Genomic DNA, 20300 nt, shown 5'->3' with positions numbered 1-20300 from the left:
GACATCTGAAAATAGAGCCGTGGCAAGATCTGATTGGGGCTTTTTCTCAATATCAAGTACACAAAGTTCAGTCTTGCACCCTTTCCTTGTAAGTTCAGACTTTGCAGGTTTGATATGGAAAACAAACTCTCGAGGACACATCGGGTAAATCTTCAAAGGGAACAGTGTACTTCATAATGTCATTCACATCATCCTGGCTACGTTGTTTCACTAGCTTAATAAATAAAATGAAAACATGATAAAAGGAACTGAGGCGTTGTGTAGCGGCATATTTATATGACTGTCATCTTCGCTGTATACATATTTATAACAAAACAGAGCCTTTAACATCACTGCATCCCTTTATTTTCTTCAAAAACATATGAAACATACCCTCTCTTTTGCTGAATATCAGTTTTAATAATCAACTAGATATTAAAGTTTGAGGACAAACTTTATGGTGGCTTGAAAAGCCGAGTCTGAATTAGCATGTCACTAGCATGAATTAGCAAGTAACTAGCATGATTCTAACATAAATTAGCATGTAACTAGCATAATTCTAGCATGAATTAGCATGTTACTAGCATGTTTCTAGCATGAATTAGCATGATTCTAGCATGAATTAGCATGTTACTAGCATGTTTCTAGCATGAGTTAGCATGTTACTAGCATGTTTCTAGCATGAATTAGCATGTTACTAGCATGAATTAGCATGTTACTAGCATGTTTCTAACATGAATTAGCATGTTACTAGCATGTTTCTAGCATGATTTAGCATGTTATTAGCATGATTCTAGCATGAATTAGCATGTTTCTAGCATGAATTAGCATGTTATTAGCATGATTCTAGCATGAATTAGCATGTTACTAGCATGATTCTAGCATGAATTAGCATGTTACTAGCATGTTTCTAGCATGAATTAGCATGTTACTAGCATGATTCTAGCATGAATTAGCATGTTACTAGCATGATTCTAGCATGAATTAGCATGTTATTAGCATGATTCTAGCATGAATTAGCATGTTACTAGCATGTTTCTAGCATGAATTAGCATGTTAATAGCATGAATTAGCATGTTACTAGCATGTTTCTAGCATTAATTAGCATGTTACTAGCATGTTTCTAGCATGAATTAGCATGTTATTAGCATGATTCTAGCATGAATTAGCATGTTTCTAGAATGAATTAGCATGTTATTAGCATGATTCTAGCATGAATTAGCATGTTACTAGCATGATTCTAGCATAAATTAGCATGTTACTTGCATGTTTCTAGCATGCATTAGCATGTTACTAGCATGATTCTAGCATGAATTAGCATGTTACTAGCATGATTCTAGCATGAATTAGCATGTTACTAGCATGATTCTAGCATGAATTAGCATGTTACTAGCATGATTCTAGCATGGATTAGCATGTTACTAGCATGATTCTAGCATGGATTAGCATGTTACTAGCATGTTTCTAGCATGAATTAGCATGTTACTAGCATGTTTCTAGCATGAATTAGCATGTTACTAGCATGATTCTAGCATGAATTAGCATGTTACTAGCATGTTTCTAGCATGAATTAGCATGTTACTAGCATGATTCTAGCATGAATTAGCATGTTATTAGCATGATTCTAGCATGAATTAGCATGTTACTAGCATGATTCTAGCATGAATTAGCATGTTACTAGCATGATTCTAGCATGAATTAGCATGTTACTAGCATGATTCTAGCATGGATTAGCATGTAACTAGCATGATTCTAGCATGAATTAGCATGTTACTAGCATGTTTCTAGCATGAATTAGCATGTTATTAGCATGATTCTAGCATGAATTAGCATGTTACTAGCATGATTCTAGCATGAATTAGCATGTTACTAGCATGATTCTAGCATGAATTAGCATGTTACTAGTATGAATTAGCATGTTACTAGCATGAATTAGCATGTTATTAGCATGTTTCTAGCATTAATTAGCATGTTACTAGCATGTTTCTAGCATGAATTAGCATGATTCTAGCATGAATTAGCATGTTTCTAGCATGAATTAACATGTTATTAGCATGATTATAGCATGAATTAGCATGTTACTAGCATGATTCTAGCATGAATTAGCATGTTACTAGCATGATTCTAGCATGAATTAGCATGTTACTAGCATGATTCTAGCATGAATTAGCATGTTACTAGCATGTTTCTAGCATGAATTAGCATGTTGTTAGCATGATTCTAGCATGAATTAGCATGTTTCTAGCATGAATTAGCATGTAACTAGCATGATTCTAGCATGAATTAGCATGTTACTAGCATGATTCTAGCATGAATTAGCATGTTACTAGCATGATTCTAGCATGAATTAGCATGTTACTAGCATGATTCTAGCATGAATTAGCATGTTACTAGCATGATTCTAGCATGAATTAGCATGTTTCTAGCATGAATTAGCATGTTACTAGCATGATTATAGCATGAATTAGCATGTTACCAGCATATTTCTAGCATGAATTAGCATGTTACTAGCATGATTCTAGCATGAATTAGCATGTTACTAGCATGATTCTAGCATGAATTAGCATGTTACTAGCATGTTTCTAGCATGAATTAGCATGTTGTTAGCATGATTCTAGCATGAATTAGCATGTTTCTAGCATGAATTAGCATGTAACTAGCATGATTCTAGCATGAATTAGCATGTTACTAGCATGATTCTAGCATGAATCAGCTTGTTTCTAGCATGAATTAGCATGTTGTTAGCATGATTCTAGCATGAATTAGCATGTTACTAGCATGACTAGCATGTCACTATCGTGTTGCTAGCACCTTTCTAGCAAGATTAGCATGTCAGTAGGATGTTAAAACTGTTAGCGTGTGTTAGAATAGCTAGTCACAGTCTCTGGGACAGTTGCTAGGGTGCTGAAATTGGTTGCTAGGGAGTGGCTAGTAAGTTTAAAGGTAATCAGTGATTGGCTGCTGGCTAGACTGAGTTGAATGAGGCCAGACTCTAGTCTGTAGGACAGTCTGATGCAGAGTTATGAGCTCACAAAGGTTGATCCAATGTTAAGTAAATGGGAGTCTTTTACAATGGAAGTCTATGGGACAGTTGCTAGGGTGCTGTAAGTGGTTGCTAGGGAGTGGCTAGTAAGTTAAAAAGTCATCAGTTATTGGCTGCTGGCTAGACTGAGTTAAATGAGTCCAGTTAGAAGTCTGTAGGACAGTCTGATGCAGAGTTATGAGCTCACAAAGTTTGACCCAATGTTAAGTCAATGGGACTTTTGGGATTTTTCTGGGTCGTTTTTCGGAAAACCCAAGGTCGGATCAGTTAGAAAAGATATAGCAACCCGAGTCAGACCAGTTCGAAGGTTTGACGAAAGTTTGAAGTATGTAGCTTGAAAGGCCTAGGAGGAGATACACTTAGAAATTAGTCTCAGAAGAAGAAGAAGAAGAAGAAGAAGAAGAAGAAGAAGAAGAAGAAGAAGAAGAATAATAAGTTTAAGATAGATAACAATATGCTGGCTTTTCAAGCCACCATAATAATGGCCATTATAAAAGTATAACGTACAATAAGTTTATACAATATAGGAAATAAAGGCAGGCAATCAGTCAATATGCAGAATCAGTGTACGTGGTTACATTAATTAATATATTAACTTATCTTTGCACTAAGCCAAAGCATGTTACCTGAGAACAAGTAATAGATTCAGAAGAGCAAAGAGTCTTTAGATAGAGACAAGAAGAATTAAATATCATGTTAACACATATAGTGTGAGGAAATCCAGCGGTAGATTCATTTTGTTGCTATTTTCAGACCATCGCAACTCTAATTTTCACGTTTTGTGCCACCTTGTATAAATAGCAAATCCATTTGTGCCACTTTGTGGACTGATGTGTGTGCTGGTCTATAAAGGAGCTGTGTTAAGGCGCATTGTTGGTGCGTTGCTATTTTGAGGAACTGAAATAGACCGCTAAAACTAAAAAGCTGGTCTAAAGTCTAGCACAGAGCGCATTAGTTATGCACCTATGCAGGTCCAAATGCTTACACACTGCTGAATACACACAAGATGTACAGCAACACACAAATATCTTTACAGATGAAAACAATTAAAGGATTAAAATGAAATAGAAATGATAATTTTCTACATCAATATAAACAGCACTGCCTCCATGCCTTCTTCACCTCGGGGGGCTTTTTCAGTTTATTCATGACGATCTGCATTAGTATAATGTTATTATTATTAGCAGTATTATTTATTATCTGCATATTAATATTTGTTTAAATTAAAACATGTTTAGATTTGTGCACCTGTGGGGTTTTGGAGTTGTCTGCATCACCATATGGAGCATAAGAACAGGACGTGTGTTTGGATATAACTCAGTTTTTTGAACACACTTCGTTATTATTTTTTTCAGAAAATTAGCTTTTTAGTGTTTGGACTTTCAGCAGTGAAAATGAACCCACACTGAACTGAACTAAACTCTGAAAACTGGACTGGCACTGTTTCAATTTACTATAATCTTGTATGATAAGCTGCTTTGACACAATCTACATTGTAAAAGCGCTATAGAAATAAAGGTGAATTGAATTATTGTTCATTTATTGGGTTACTGGAGATTAGAACTGAATTCAGAAATAGTTTTGAAACAAATCTTTGTACTTAACAAGCTAAATTAAATATGTGGGCTAATGGATGTGTTCAGTGGAGTGAGTTTCCATCGTTTCCTCACTCCACCAAAGTAAAGGAGTAAAGTGAGGAGTAAAAGTAAAGTAAAGAGAAAGTAAAGAGGCCGAATGGAGGAGGCTTGTTCTTTATTCTCGCGCTGCAGATGCTCTGTTTAACTGTTTTCTCGCTAGTGATGCATTCAGTTTTTACACTTACAAAGTCCGCCATGTAAATAGCAAATGCGCCATGGTGCGACGCAATTGACTCTTAAAGTGAATGGGAGATGAGACTCTGATTGGTTTAATGCACGTTATGCTCAAAACACACCCAGAACTCATTAAGAGAATAAGCACAACCCTGTTAGAGCATGCGCCAGGGCACAGAGCGTATTTTCCCGTCCTCAAAATGGCAAATATGGAACATAAGCTTTAGACTTTGCGCTTAGATCATTAAAACAGATGTAAAATAGATCTGTAGAGTTTGGATGGAGAGATTATGTACTGTTATGGGGGAAAGCTTAAACTTTTTTTTTTAATCAGGTAATTATTACTTTTCATGTCTATATACTGATTTTTTTTTTTACTAGTTTCCTTTTAAAAAGGCTAAATAAAGTTTTGCTAAATCAAATCTCTCTCTCTTTTGCACGTAATAGTGTGTGTATTTGTTTCAAAGCCTTATGTCAATGGATTTTGTATTTGGCAAAGCCAGCCAAGTCTTTCTCTTAGCCTAGCCAAAGGTGGAAAGTTGAGGCACAACACAAGCCCTCCATTATGTTCGCTCTGTTTTTCTTTTCCTTTCCCTCCTCCACTCTCCCCATTTATGTGGAAACCATTTCCAATTTGTCTCGCAGCTCTTAGCGCCCGGCCCGTCACAGGAGGATCCTTTTATGATAGATGTGGTTGCCATGGTGACCCTGCTCTCCAGTGGGAGGGGCCAGCGAGTCACTGACTTTTTTTTTTGGTTCAAACTCAGCAGCGCTGTCATTTCCAAAGTTGTCGCTCCAGCTACAGGATTGCTCCTGCTTCTGCTCTTTATTTGTCTGTTTTCCTCTTGGAGAAGCTGTAAGAAACTGATTGGCCTTTCTCAAGTTTTCTAGAGAGGTCTGCTTACTTCGGTTTTAATGCTTACACATGGGATTTCATCAAATAGACTTGTTGCTTTTGTAGCATCCAGAACATCCTCGTGGATGACCATCAGGATTTACAACTGCAGAATATGACCACTGAACTCCATTGACATGCTGTCGGTCACTGTTTACGTTTATTTTAATGCAGTATGAACAGCGTGAAGTGACTTTTATATAAAAAACATATCAGGAACGCTGCTTTATTTGGGAATCAACACATGTAGATCACATTAGAGATCTCCTTCAGGTTCTCATTAGGATTTTTTTGGACTACATATGAATACTGTTGGATCAGTTTCAACCCCTGTCTCTCTGCAGTCAGCATGTGCGATGTGTTGGTTCCGGTTTTGTTTTCCTATTGTGTTCTGTAGTTAATAGTTCATCAAGTTTTTGTGTTGTCACTTTTTTTTGGACGTTGCAATGGGTTGTGTGTTCTCCTTACCGGAAGATCAGCTGGTCACGGTAGATAGGTGAGTGTTTACTTCAGTCATTAGCCATGTTTCCATATTGGATTTGTGCTCAAACTGTATAAACATTATATAACGTTACGTTTCAATCCAGTGAGAAACTTAAGAGAACACAATCATCCCTTCCTGATAAACTGGAGCAAATATTAGTCAGAGAAATGTAGTTTAGTGTGTTGTGATTTGGCACTGTGGTGTTTTTTCTTCTCTAATAAATGAGTGTCACCTCAGAAGACGAAACGCAATGAACGCAATGTGGTGGCTTTTGCACATTTATTGGTATCTAAAAGTAATAATTCCTTACATTTTATATAGCGCCTTTCTGGACACTCAAAGCGCTTTACAGATTTTTGGGTGGAATCTCTTCATCCACCACCAGTGTGCAGCATTCACCTGGATGATGCGACAGCAGCCATATTACACCAGACCACACACCACCCGATTGGTGGAGAGAAGACAGAGTTATGAAGCAAATTATGATATGGGGGTTGTTCGGAGGCCAGGATGCCGTGGTTAAACCCCTACTCTTTTTCGAAGGACATCCTGGGATTTATAATGACCACAGAGAGTCAGGACCTCGATTTAACGTCTCATCAGAAAGACGGCGCTCACTGAGCAGTATAGAGTCCCCTTTACTATACTGGGGCGTTAGGACCCACACTACTCTCTAACACCACTTCCAGCAACAACCTAGTTTTCCCATGTGGTCACCCATCCAGGCATTGATCGGGCGCAGCCCTGCTTAGCTTCAGTGGGCGACCATGTGAGAATTGCAGAGAGCATACTAGCTGCCGGCAAAGTAGACCTGATAGGTTGATACGTTGTCCAATCCGCATGTTAAGTGTGACATCACGCAAAGCGGCTTCCGGGTCCAATTGCTATTATCAAACTGTAGGGGGAGACTCATCAAATGTTAATAATAAATGTTTACAAAGCCCTTTAATACTTTCAAAAATCACGATATATATATATATATATATATATATATATATATATATATATATTCATTCATTCATTTATTCATATTTTCGGCTTAGTCCCTTTTTGGAAGTGTGCATAAACGAATATTTTCCCAATTCAAATGAGTAGCGGCTTGAACCAGTATTCCATACGTCACCGATACGTAACGACTTAACAAGCAGATTAAATAGTCTTTAGAGAGCTAAAGTAGCAGTATGCCAATGCTGTTGACTTTTTCTATTCAAAAATAGTCCATAATCATGAATTTATCAATAAACTCCCATCCCAAAAAAGTACAGAAACTCACTCAACAGATTTAAAGGGCACCTATTATGCAAAAATCACTTTTATAAAGGGGTTTAAACACAGTTGTGTGTCAGCAGTCTGTGAATATAACCAGCCTCTAATGGTAAAAATTTGTATAATCACATTTGATAAAAACATCTGTAGCTCCGCCCTCTTCTGAAAAGAGCACAGTCTCGTTTGAATTTAAAGCGACAGTCACCAAAATGCCACAATTAGTATCAAAGCCTAAAAGGGTCAGTTTCAGAGAGTTATAAAACATTATCTGTGTGATATTTTGAGATGAAACTACACACACACACACACACACACACACTAGGGACATCGAAGATTAATTTTACATCTTGTACATAAAAAGGGGCAAAAATAGATCTGATTTAAATGACATCCTAAATCTTAGCCTTTGCACTACTGTCTATTGGTAAAGACATGCACAGGATCAAAATGTTTGCACATGAATTTGAAACCGTAGCATTTGTTTGTACGTATTTGAGTATAAAATCATTTCAAATGTACTTACTTATAATCCTTTCTGTGTTTTCTAGGGCTCCAACCACAAGGGACACCAGTTTTATTGACAAAATGAAGAAAACGGTAAGATTTTTATCTCCAGTTCTCCAGATATTGCCAAGTTCCATTAAAATTATAAGACTCAGGTGACCCTGAAACATATACCCCCGGTTTCAGGCTAGTCAATATTAAACTGCATGTTTGAGCTGTCTTAACTCAAAATAACTTGCAGTGAGATGTCTTAAAATACATTAGTGTCATTTTTTGTCTCCAGGTGCACACCAGTAATATATTTTTCTAAGGCCATTTTTATAAGTGTGGCTTAAATAGCCTAATTTAACTTAGGCCTAGTCCTGGATTAATCTAAACCCTGTTTGTGAAACTGGCCCATAATCTTTAAAGGCATAATAAGTCCGATTTAATTTGTCATGTCATGCACAGAGCAGCATTATAACAGATGGCTAAAATGTATTTAGTCTAATAAAACAGTGTTGCTTTTTCTCCACGTGATCACGAGCTGAAAAACCAGTAATAGTGTATTGTGGCATAATAAAAGCTCTGCTGTTTTTGTGCATCAGGCTAGTATCTCATCAGAAATTGCTCAAGAGTTTCTCTTCTTTCAGTCATACTCTGCTTTATACCACCATGATAATAAGGGTTGGAAACTTGAGCTCATCCAACAAAATGATTTCGACAGGAATCCTGTAGGGATTAATCAAACTACGCCTTTATTTGTTGTGAACATGCGCCCTCTAGTGGTGAAAATTACAACAGGCAAAAACACAAACCTGGCTGTTATCTTGGAATAAAATACCATGCAATGTCATCACCGCCCAATCAGAATCGAGTGTTCCAGACAGCCGTGTCATTATTTCTTTGATTGACCTTCCAGGGCAAGAATATCGTGGTGTTTTACGGCTCTCAGACTGGCACAGCGGAAGAGTTTTCCAACAGACTTGCAAAAGATGCTCATCGCTACGGCATGAAGGGGATGGCAGCAGACCCAGAGGAATATGACATGGTAACACATATGAAGTTACTCCTGATTTGACCTCAACTCTTACATGCTTCATATTCCAATACAATATAATTACGTAACAGAAACACCCTCATATTTGATTTTACCTTAGCTCTTATGTGCTTCATATTGCAACACAATATAATCACACAATAGAGACGCTCTACCAAATTAAATAGCTATTATAACTGTGCTTATTTCTGCTGTTAAGATGGCAGGATGCGGATTTGACCAGAAATGTACAGTTCAAGACCATCACTTTTTTAGGCAATACTACAGTTTAAACCATTGGTTTAGGTCACAATTAACAAACCTTACACTGCTAGCTTAATAAACTACTAATTAGCTGTTTATTAATAGTTAAGGTAGAAGTTATAAGATCATACTTTATAACTACTAATGAACAGTTCATATCTTAATAATAGGCAGGTAATAAGCCAGTAGTTAATAGCATGAGGTTACCAACCTTTGTAGGTAATTAGCCATCTTACAGAAGGTTTTCAGACACACTTTTTCATTATTTGTATTTGATAACACACACTTCTGTTTTCAGAGTGAGCTTTCTCGTATGGGGGAGATCGAGAACTCTTTGGCGATCTTCTGCTTGGCCACCTATGGAGAGGGCGACCCTACTGATAATGCCCAAGACTTCTATGACTGGCTACAGGAGGGCGATGCTGATTTCAGCGGACTTAAATACACAGTGAGTTCACCATCATTTATATCACATGATCGCCTCACAGCAAGAAGGTCACTGGTTCGAGCCCCGGCTGGGTCAGTTGGCATTTCCGTGTGGAGTTTGCATGTTCTTCTCGTGTTGGCGTGGCTTTTCTCCAGGTGCTCCAGTTTCCCCAACAGTCCAAACACATGCGCTATAGGGGAAATGAATAAACTAAATTGCCCGTAGTGTTAGTGTGTGTGTGAATGAGTTTGTATGGATGTTTCCCAGTACTAGGTTGCAGCAGGAAGGGCATCCGCTGCGTAAAACATATGCTGGATAAGTTGGTGGTTCATTCTGCTGTGGTGATCCCTGATGAATAAAGAGACTAAGCCGAAGGAAAATAAATAAATGAATGAATGTAATCACAGAAGAGCTACCCTTTAAATAGAAAAAAAATCTAATCTCTTTGGTAATTTTTGAGTGAGATGCTAATGGTCTAATCTGATTCAATGATCTATGCTAAGCTAAGCTAAGCTAAGCTAAAAGTAAGACCCAATCAGCTAAATGGATTAAAAACTAATATTGCCTCTAAGAGAGTTGAAAATGGAGTGTTCCTTTAAGTATGTAATCAGAGGCTTTTAGGTTAAACATTCAGAAGTATTTTGCTGCACATAAATTAACTTTTTAGATTAGAAACAAAACAAACTCAACTAAAATAAGTGTTTCCAATAGGTTATCTACAGTGCTCAGCATAATGAGGACACCCCATTTTGAAAATGAATATTTTTAGTCATTTCTCAGTGAATATAGCTCATATATTTGGGTGCATTTAAACAAAACAGATTTATTAAACTGATATATTTATTAAAATAATATATTAGTCGGAAACGGAAAGATAATACATTTAAATTCATGCAAAATATTGGGGGAAAAATTACAGACTACTCAATTTCATCAAAATTTTCATACTTTTTTCTCTCTCTCTCTTAAATTTGTCTCCTTTTAAATGTTTTCTTTCATATTTTACCTTAATATTTAAATGTGGGTGTGCTTGGACCGTTATCATGAGTTATTTTGTTAGATTAGCTCCAGATTTGGCTTAAGTACTGACTTATCTAATGTATATGCACAAATATAATATTGTAAAGCTTCCTATAGAAAATATTCATTTAAATGAGGGATTTATGAAGGGGTGTACTCATATGTGCTGAGCACTGTATTTTCCAACACGTGCTTGCTTGAACAAACAAGACCCATGACACGGTGACAGTAAAGCAGAAGTGATTCTGGGGTTTGCTGTGTCATTCTTCTGTAAGCCAAAGTGTCAGACGGTTTAATCTATAGATACTACACAGACACTGTGCAAAGTTCAGTGACTCAACATAATCTACTGGGGGAAAGAAAAAACACACAGATTTACCCACTAGTTTAGCAGAAATTACAAGTATGACTGAGCAACTTTAGAGATAAGAGAATACAGTAGTTATTTTTGTCATTATTGCCTTCATACCAAATTCATAGCTGTTGTTTTATAGAGCCAGATCAGCCTCAAATATAATACATTTACAAACTAAAATTCATACACAATTCACATTTACAAAATCCATTTTGTAAATTCAAAATAGAATTCATGAATATGCAAATCCAATTCATAAATTCAATCACAATCTGTGTATTTAAAACACAATTCATAAATATGGAAATCCAATTCCTAAATCATAAACACAATTCATAATTATGCAAATCCAAGTAATAAAGTGGAACACAATTCATAAATATGCTAATCCAATTCAGAAATTCAAAATACAGTTCATAAATATGTAAATTCAATTTGTAAATAAATAAAAAACACTTCATAAATATGCAAATCAAATTCATAAATATGCAAATCCAATTCTTAAATTCAAAACACAATTCATAAATATGCAAATCCAATTCTTAAATTCAAAACACAATTCATAAATATGCAAATCCAAGTGATAAATTCAAAACACAATTCATAAATATGTAAATGCAATTCATAAATTTAAACGCATTTCATAAATATGCTAATCCAATTCTTAAATTCAAAACACAATTCATAAATATGCAAATCCAATTCTTAAATTCAAAACACAATTCATAAATATGCAAATCCAATTCTTAAATTTAAAACACAATTCATAAATATGCAAATCCAATTCTTAAATTCAAAACACAATTCATAAATATGCAAATCCAATTCTTAAATTTAAAACACAATTCATAAATATGCAAATCCAATTCTTAAATTCAAAACACAATTCATGAATATGCAAATCCAAGTAATAAATTCAAAACACAACTCATAAATATGCAAATCCAAGTAATAAATTCAAAACACAATTCATAAATATGCAAATCCAAGTAATAAATTCAAAACACAATTCATAAATATGCTAATCCAATTCTTAAATTCATAACACAATTCATAAATATGCAAATCCAATTCTTAAATTCAAAACACAATTCATAAATATGCAAATCCAATTCTTAAATTCAAAACACAATTCATAAATATGCAAATCCAATTCTTAAATTCAAAACACAATTCATAAATATGCAAATCCAATTCTTAAATTCAAAACACAATTCATAAATATGCAAATCCAATTCTTAAATTCAAAACACAATTCATAAATATGCAAATCCAAGTAATGTATTCAAAACACAATTCATAAATATGCAAATCCAGGTAATAAATTCAAACGCATTTCATAAATATGCTAATCCAGGTAATAAATTCAAAACACAATTCATAAATATGCAAAGCCAAGTAATAAATTCAAAACACAATTCATAAATATGCTTATCCAATTCTTAAATTCAAAACACAATTCAAAAATATGCAAATCCAAGTATTAAATTCGAAACACAATTCATAAATATGCAAATCCAATTCTTAAATTCAAAACACAATTCATAAATATGCAAATCCAAGTAATAAATTCAAAACACAATTCATAAATATGCTAATCCAATTCTTAAATTCAAAACACAATTCATAAATATGCAAATCCAAGTAATAAATTCAGAACACAATTCATAAATATGCAAATCCAATTCTTAAATTTAAAACACAATTCATAAATATGCAAATCCAATTCTTAAATTCAAAACACAATTCATAAATATGCAAATCCAAGTAATAAATTCAAAACACAATTCATAAATATGCAAATCCAATTCTTAAATTCAAAACACAATTCATAAATATGCAAATCCAAGTAATAAATTCAAAACACAATTCATAAATATGCAAATCCAAGTAATAAATTCAAAACACAATTCATAAATATGCAAATCCAGTTCATAAATTCAAAACACAATTCATAAATATGCAAATCCAATTCTTAAATTCAAAACACAATTCATAAATATGTAAATCCAATTCTTAAATTCAAAACACAATTCATAAATATGCAAATCCAATTCTTAAATTCAAAACACAATTCATAAATATGCAAATCCAATTCTTAAATTCAAAACACAATTCATAAATATGCAAATCCAATTCTTAAATTCAAAACACAATTCATAAATATGCAAATCCAATTCTTAAATTCAAAACACAATTCATAAATATGTAAATCCAATTCTTAAATTCAAAACACAATTCATAAATATGCAAATCCAATTCTTAAATTCAAAACACAATTCATAAATATGCAAATCCAATTCTTAAATTCAAAACACAATTCATAAATATGCAAATCCAAGTAATAAATTCAAACGCAATTCATAAATATGCAAATCCAATTCTTAAATTCAAAACACAATTCATAAATATGCAAATCCAATTCTTAAATTCAAAACACAATTCATAAATATGCTAATCCAATTCATAAATATGCAAATCCAATTGATTTGGGGAAACATTTATGATATTTACTAGTGAATTCACACATTGCGTTTTCAATTCCTGAATTGGATTTTCTAAATGTGAATTGTTCGGTTCAGGAGTTTTAGTTTTACAAATGTGTTATTTTTGAGACTGATCTGACTCCATATTTTTTTTTCTGTTTAATACAAGAGGTGAATTTGTAGATAATCCTCAAGCTCTTGTCAAATAACAACAGCTCACCAAGACATCGGTCAGGCTTCATGGGCTGTATTCACAAAACATTTTAAAGGAGCACCCCAATGTTTTTTTGGAAATGGGCTCGTTGCAATAGAAAAACGTTTTTTTAAATGGCTAATTTTAAAATGAAGTATATTAAGGTCATTTCCGTCTGTATTCTTCACACGGTTTTTGTATTTTCTTTTCTTTTTGTTACTTTTTTATACATGTGTGTATGTATATGTGTGTGTATATGTATGGATATATATCCTCACGTTGTGTCAATCGAACTGACACAGTGCCTCTGAAACTGACAACCTCAAAAACATTAGCAATTCTGAGTGTGCCTTACACAGGTGAGTGGGCTTGACAAACCACCTGTCGAAAACACACTCTTTCATCTCTTTCTTACAATCAATCCATATCCCTAAAAAACAAACAAACATGTGCATTTATAAAGTGTGCTTCAAACAGATGAGTGGGCTTGACAAACCACCTGTAGAGACCCTCTTCTCTTACTCTAGCTCTTAATTCGCTGAGCACTTCACTTCATACAGTTCCTCTGCATAATCAGCACTTATTGTGTGTACTGCTGCTTCTTGTTGAATCACAGAATGCCTCCTCAATGGACAAAAGCGTCTGCTAAATGACTGGATGTAAATGTAAATAAATGGATTGAAGAATGGGCTCAAAAATCTGCACACGCAATAAGCTATTATTATTACTGTAGGAATAAATGAGCTAATGAATACACTGAATGGCGGGACTATAAATAAAATGTGTGTATTACTTTACTTACAGGTGTTTGCACTGGGTAATAAGACATATGAGCACTACAACGCCATGGGGAAATATGTGGACAAGAGACTGGAGGAGCTGGGGGCACAGAGAATCTTTGACCTGGGAATGGGAGACGATGATGGAAAGTGAGTGACAAAATTAAACATGATTACATAATTATTAGCCCCCCTTGTTTATTTTTTTCCTCCATTTCTGTTCAACGAAAGATTTTCAGCACATTTCTAATCATAATAGTTTTAATAACTAATTTCTAATGACTGATTTCTCTTTGCCATGATGACAGCACATGATATTAGACTAGATATTCTTCAAGACACTTCTATACAGCTTAAAGTGACATTTAAAGGCTTAACTAGGTTAATCAGGGTAAAGTTAGGGTAATTAGGCAAGTCATTGTATAACAGTGGTTTGTTCTGAAGACAATCCAAAACTAATATTGCTGAAGGGGGCGAATAATATTGACCTTAAAATGGCTTTAAAATATTTAAAACTTTATTCTAACCGAATTAAAACAAAAAATATCTTCTTTCTTCAGAAGAAAAAATATTATAGGAAATACTGTGAGAAATTCCTGAATCTGTTAAACGTTATTTGGGAAATATTTTATAAAGAAGAAAAAATACAAGAGGACGAATAATTCTGACTTCAACTGTATAAATTATTACAAGTCCAACACTTTGTTCTGTGCTGAAGTAAAACTCTTTAACCTTGTTACTTGTTAAGTTTCCTTAATATATAATTGGATTCCCTGCATGACACTTGACATGTTGTTCACATCACTATAGTTCTTTTTAGGGTTTTTTATCATCAGTGATGTACATTAGAGTTTTATCTTGCATCTAATGTTTATAAATAATGTTTATTGCATTGTTTGAATTTTATATGTGTTTCCATGGCGGCTTAGTGGTTAACACGGTGGCCTCACAGCAAGAACGTTGTTGGATTGAGTTTCGGCTGGGCCAGTTGGCATTTCTGTGTGGACTTTGCATGTTCTCTCAGTGTTGGCGTGGGTTTCCTCCAGGTGCTCCGGTTTCCCCCACAATCCCTTATTTATCAGCAGAATGAACCGTCAACTATTCCAGCATATGTTTTACACAGCGGATGCCCTTCCAGCCGCAACCCAGTACTGGGAAACACCCATACGCACTTATTCACACAGACACCTATACACCACGGCCAATTTAGCTTATTCAATTAACCTATAGCGCATGTTTTTGGACTGTGGGGGAAACCGAAGCACCCGGAGGAAACCCACGCCAACACAGGGAGAACATGCAAATTCCACAGTGAAAAGCCAACTGACCCAGCCGAGGCTCAAACCAGTGAGCTTCTTGCTGTGAGACCACGGTGCTAACCACTGAGCCACTGTGCTGCCCCAATTCCTTTTTGCATTTCTTAAAATGACAGTACATTATTAATTAAAAAAAATAGGCTATATGACACAATATATAACAAATAAACCACATTACACACACCTTGTTTAATTAAAAAAAATCTACATTTCTTCCCTTTTTTTTTTAATGAAAAATTACTGTGTTGAGCCTTATTTCTTTGTCTGATCAGTGGCGTACTGTTTTGTGACAAGTGTCACATGAAGAAAATTCAACTCTACAGTTCATCACAGGGACTTTTATTGACTTATTAGTAGTTTGAGATAATATAATGCATAATTAATATATATATATATATATATATATATATATATATATATATATATATATATATATATAATTTATTTATTTATATATTTATATATATATATATATATATATATATATATATATATATATGTATATATCTAGAGAAGTATGTCTGTAAAATAGCAGAAAATGTGCTGCAGCTTATTACAAGGTGTTTGTAGTGTAATATACAACACCAACACAGACAATATAGCACTGCAAACTATTAAACATGTTCATAAAAGTCACCTTTTCCAACTCTTCAAGGTTAAAAGTTGTAGAAAGAAAGATCAAGATCCCATAATGCCTTTCAAAAGCAGAAATAAATGGAGAAAATAAACACATGAATCACAAAATACAGAAAACTGCTAATTCATGGATATTTTTTTACACAGTGAGACTCTGTGTCTGGGAATACCTAACACGGAGACATTTGAATGAACTGAAGATATTTTGTGCTTGTTTTTTCTCTTCTTCAGTCTGGAGGAGGACTTTGTGTCTTGGAGAGAGCAGTTCTGGCCGGCTGTTTGCGAACATTTTGGAGTAGAAGCGACCGGTGAAGAGTCCAGGTCTGAATGATCTTTCTCCATCAGTTTGGCAGCTTTTGTTCCTCTTTTGCTCCTCCTTTGTTTTGTGGGTCACGGTGACCTGAGCTCAGCATCCCCTTCTGGGCTGATTAACAACACTTACAGGCCTTTTCAGATCAGAATACAGCGTGGTGTACAAAAACTGAACAGTAGGCTGTCTTCAGAGTGAATAATGAACAAACATAAACACAGAGCAATAATATATATAGTAATAACAATATAAAGAAAAAAATTTCAAGATATTATTTTTTAAATAAAGTAAATATATAAAAAATAATAGTAATAATAACAACAACAACAGTATTTTATATATTTATGTAATGTAATGTGTGTGTGTGTGTGTATATGTGTGTATATGTATAAATATATGTATATGTTTGTATATATATATGTATAAATATATGTATATGTATGTATGTATGTATGTATTTATGTATATGTGTGTATATGTATGTGTATATATATATATATATATATATATGTATATATATATGTATGTATGTATGTATGTATGTATGTATATATGTGTATATGTATGTATATATATATATATATATGTGTATATATATATATATATATATGTATGTATATATGTATGTATGTATATATATATATATATATATATATATATATATATATATATATATATATATATATATATATATATATATATAGCAGTGCAATCTGGCTGTATATCGGCAGTGGTGGGAGGTGTGCGTTGGCTCAAGGCTGCAGGATGAGTGCCTTAGTGTCACATCAGTGACAATATACAGCCATATCGTACTGCTACTCGTGTGATATTGCGTTTATACAGCAGTTCAACAATATAATTGTGTATATAAGAAAAGACCTTACATCCTTTTGTATGAGGAACTACTTTCTTCCTCCACTCATTCACATCAGCAGCTGACTGTCTGAACAGCAGAAACCATTGCTTATTCACCAACGTCACTGTAGAGCTAGTGTTTGAATGTTTCTCTAGCGTAATGTCTAAAGTGATGACAAAACAGATGATTTTGCTCACATTTTAAGATTATAAGGCTGAACAGCATGAAATGCCATCAGTCTACAAAGATTTCCCAGTATTTCTCTGTTCTCTGGGATTTCACAATAATTAACCCCGAAAAAGCCAAAGAAACACTAGCACATTACTATGATATAAATACAGCACGACAACATACAAAAGAGAGAGATCGACTTAGAATGTGACTTAAATGTTTTATAATGATTTGATCAGCTGAAGTTTGAAATTACTCTGGGTTTTTCTCCTCTAAGGGATTATTGTGCGGCCTCTGTCGCTACCTTGTGGCAGAACATCAACCGTCTTTGCTCTGCTCAGTATGACATGCTGATGGCCGCCGATGCGCTGTTTTTCTGAAATTGTAAATATTTTTAAAATAGGCACGATCCTTATAAATAAACTGCATAGTTGCAATCTAAACAACTACATTCTTGCCTGAAAGCGTTTATGCTGTCCAACAGCTGCAATATTTGTCGAACTGTAGTGAGCTGTTTAGTTCCTCTTTAGTCCTACTGTGGGCGGAGTAATACACAAGGGTGAAGAGGCTGAAAACAAGAATAGATCTGTTAAATAATTAAGTAGACAGATACATGCATGCTATATAGAAATAAAATTAATAATAACATTAAAAAGAAAAAATATGTAAGATTAATATTTAAGTTTTTTCCATAAATGTATAAAAATACTAGTAATAATTATAACAACTTCGTACAACAGTATAAAAAAACCAATGTGATTATTAAAAAGAAAAATATGATTAATAAATATGAAATACAATACACAACTGCCTCTCTGTATTTTCCGATGCTTAGTTTTATGTTTGTAGATTTTAAGGTGGCGCTTTCTAAAGGTTGGTTTCATTTTTAGTGAAGGTTGGTTCGAGTTAATTAATTATTTTGTTTTTGGAAAAGCAAATATGTCCATTCACCTAATATAACAAGAAAGGACAGAGGGTGAGGTTGGTCGAGATGTGCCACGGGGTCTTAAGAGTTTAATTAAAGTCAGAATTTATTTTGATTTCAAATGTGAGGATCAAATGTGAAGAATTTGAAAACGTGTTAAAGATGGAGAACGCATGTCCGGACTGAAATGTACATTTGTTATTTTAGTGTTTTTAATAATAGTATAAAATTAAAAATGTACCAAAAATCTCTCTCTCTCTCAGCATCCGTCAGTATGAGCTGAAGGTACACACTGATCTGAACATGAATAAAGTCTACACTGGAGAGCTGGGACGACTCAAGAGCTTTGAGAACCAGAAACCGTGAGTAAAACGCTTCCTATTTTCCTATTAAAGGGGACCCTTTTATGCAAAAATCACTTCTCTAAGTGGTTTACACACAGTTGTGTGTCAGCAGTGTGTGAATATGTATTTGTTTATAATCAGACTTGATGAATACAGTCTGCAGAAACACTTTGATTGACATTCTTCATTTGGACGTGTCATCAGAGGGGGGGAAACTCCGCCTACTAGTAACCATCTCTCCCTCATTAGCATAAACAGCCCTGAGTGAGAAGCAGCCGTCTGCCATTTCTGCTCCAAGTTAACTTTGGTTGATTACTGAGCCTCTAAGAGAACTCTTATTTTACTGTCTGTCATTCATTGTGTTTTTCACAGACCCTTCGATTCGAAGAACCCTTTCTTGGCTCCAGTTACTGTAAACCGCAAACTCAATAAAGGCGGCGAGAGACATCTGATGCACTTGGAGCTGGACATCACGGGCTCAAAAATCAGGTAGAGACTGCTGCATGATTAACTCCAACGCACTTCCCACTGAATGAATTACATCGACACATTTCAAGACGTTTTCAAGCCTGTCCAAAATATGTGCTCCTGTCTTTTATTTATACAACCATAAATCAGAAAAGGTTGGCACAGTGTGGAACAACGCAAATTAAAAAAAGAAACCAGTGATTTTCAAATTTACTTTGACTTGTATTTCATTGCAGACAATACAACACATTTTTAATAAACGCCTATTGCAATTTTAGTTCTTGCAACAGATTTCAAAAGCAGTTGGAACAGTAAAGCATTAGGGACTGAAGACACCAAGTGATGAAGTGTTTAGGTGTAATTTTCTCCCATTCTTCCTGCAAACAAGTCGTAAGGTGGGCAACAGTACGGGGTCTTCGTTGTTGCATTTTGACCTTCAAAATGCACCACACATTCTCTATTGGAGACAGTTCGGGACTGCAGGCAGGCCAGTCAAGTACCTGTATCCTCTTCCTCCGCAGCAGGACTTTGTAATGTGTGCAGAATGTGGTTTGGCATTGTCTTGTTGAAATATGCATGGGTGTCCCTGGAAAAGAAGGCAGCATATTGTGCTCAAATCTCTCTGTACTTTTCAGCATTAATGGTGCATCACAGAAGTGCAAGTTACCTTTGCTAAGGGCACTGACACAACCCCATACCATCACAGACCCTGGCTCTTGGACTTAATGCTACCTAAAGTCTGGATGATCC

The 20300-nt window shown here is 34.6% G+C and overlaps 1 protein-coding gene across 2 annotated transcripts in view; it reads left to right on the top strand.

Annotated features, from left to right (window-relative positions):
• porb (P450 (cytochrome) oxidoreductase b) overlaps positions 1 to 20300 on the top strand; it is a 49861-nt gene that overhangs the window by 18504 nt on the left and 11057 nt on the right. For both annotated transcript variants that reach the window (XM_056473088.1, XM_056473087.1), the window contains exons 3-9: positions 8027 to 8075; positions 8884 to 9012; positions 9563 to 9712; positions 14550 to 14674; positions 16708 to 16797; positions 19002 to 19100; positions 19455 to 19571. In XM_056473088.1, coding sequence (XP_056329063.1) covers positions 8027 to 8075; positions 8884 to 9012; positions 9563 to 9712; positions 14550 to 14674; positions 16708 to 16797; positions 19002 to 19100; positions 19455 to 19571 — 759 coding nt within the window. The remainder of the gene's footprint in view (positions 1 to 8026; positions 8076 to 8883; positions 9013 to 9562; positions 9713 to 14549; positions 14675 to 16707; positions 16798 to 19001; positions 19101 to 19454; positions 19572 to 20300) is intronic.

The sequence above is a fragment of the Danio aesculapii genome, chromosome 15 (genome assembly GCF_903798145.1).
Source record: "Danio aesculapii chromosome 15, fDanAes4.1, whole genome shotgun sequence".
Classification (NCBI taxonomy): domain Eukaryota; kingdom Metazoa; phylum Chordata; class Actinopteri; order Cypriniformes; family Danionidae; genus Danio; species Danio aesculapii.
The sequence above is the reverse complement of the archived record's forward strand: the minus strand, read 5'-3'. Positions and strand labels throughout refer to the sequence as shown.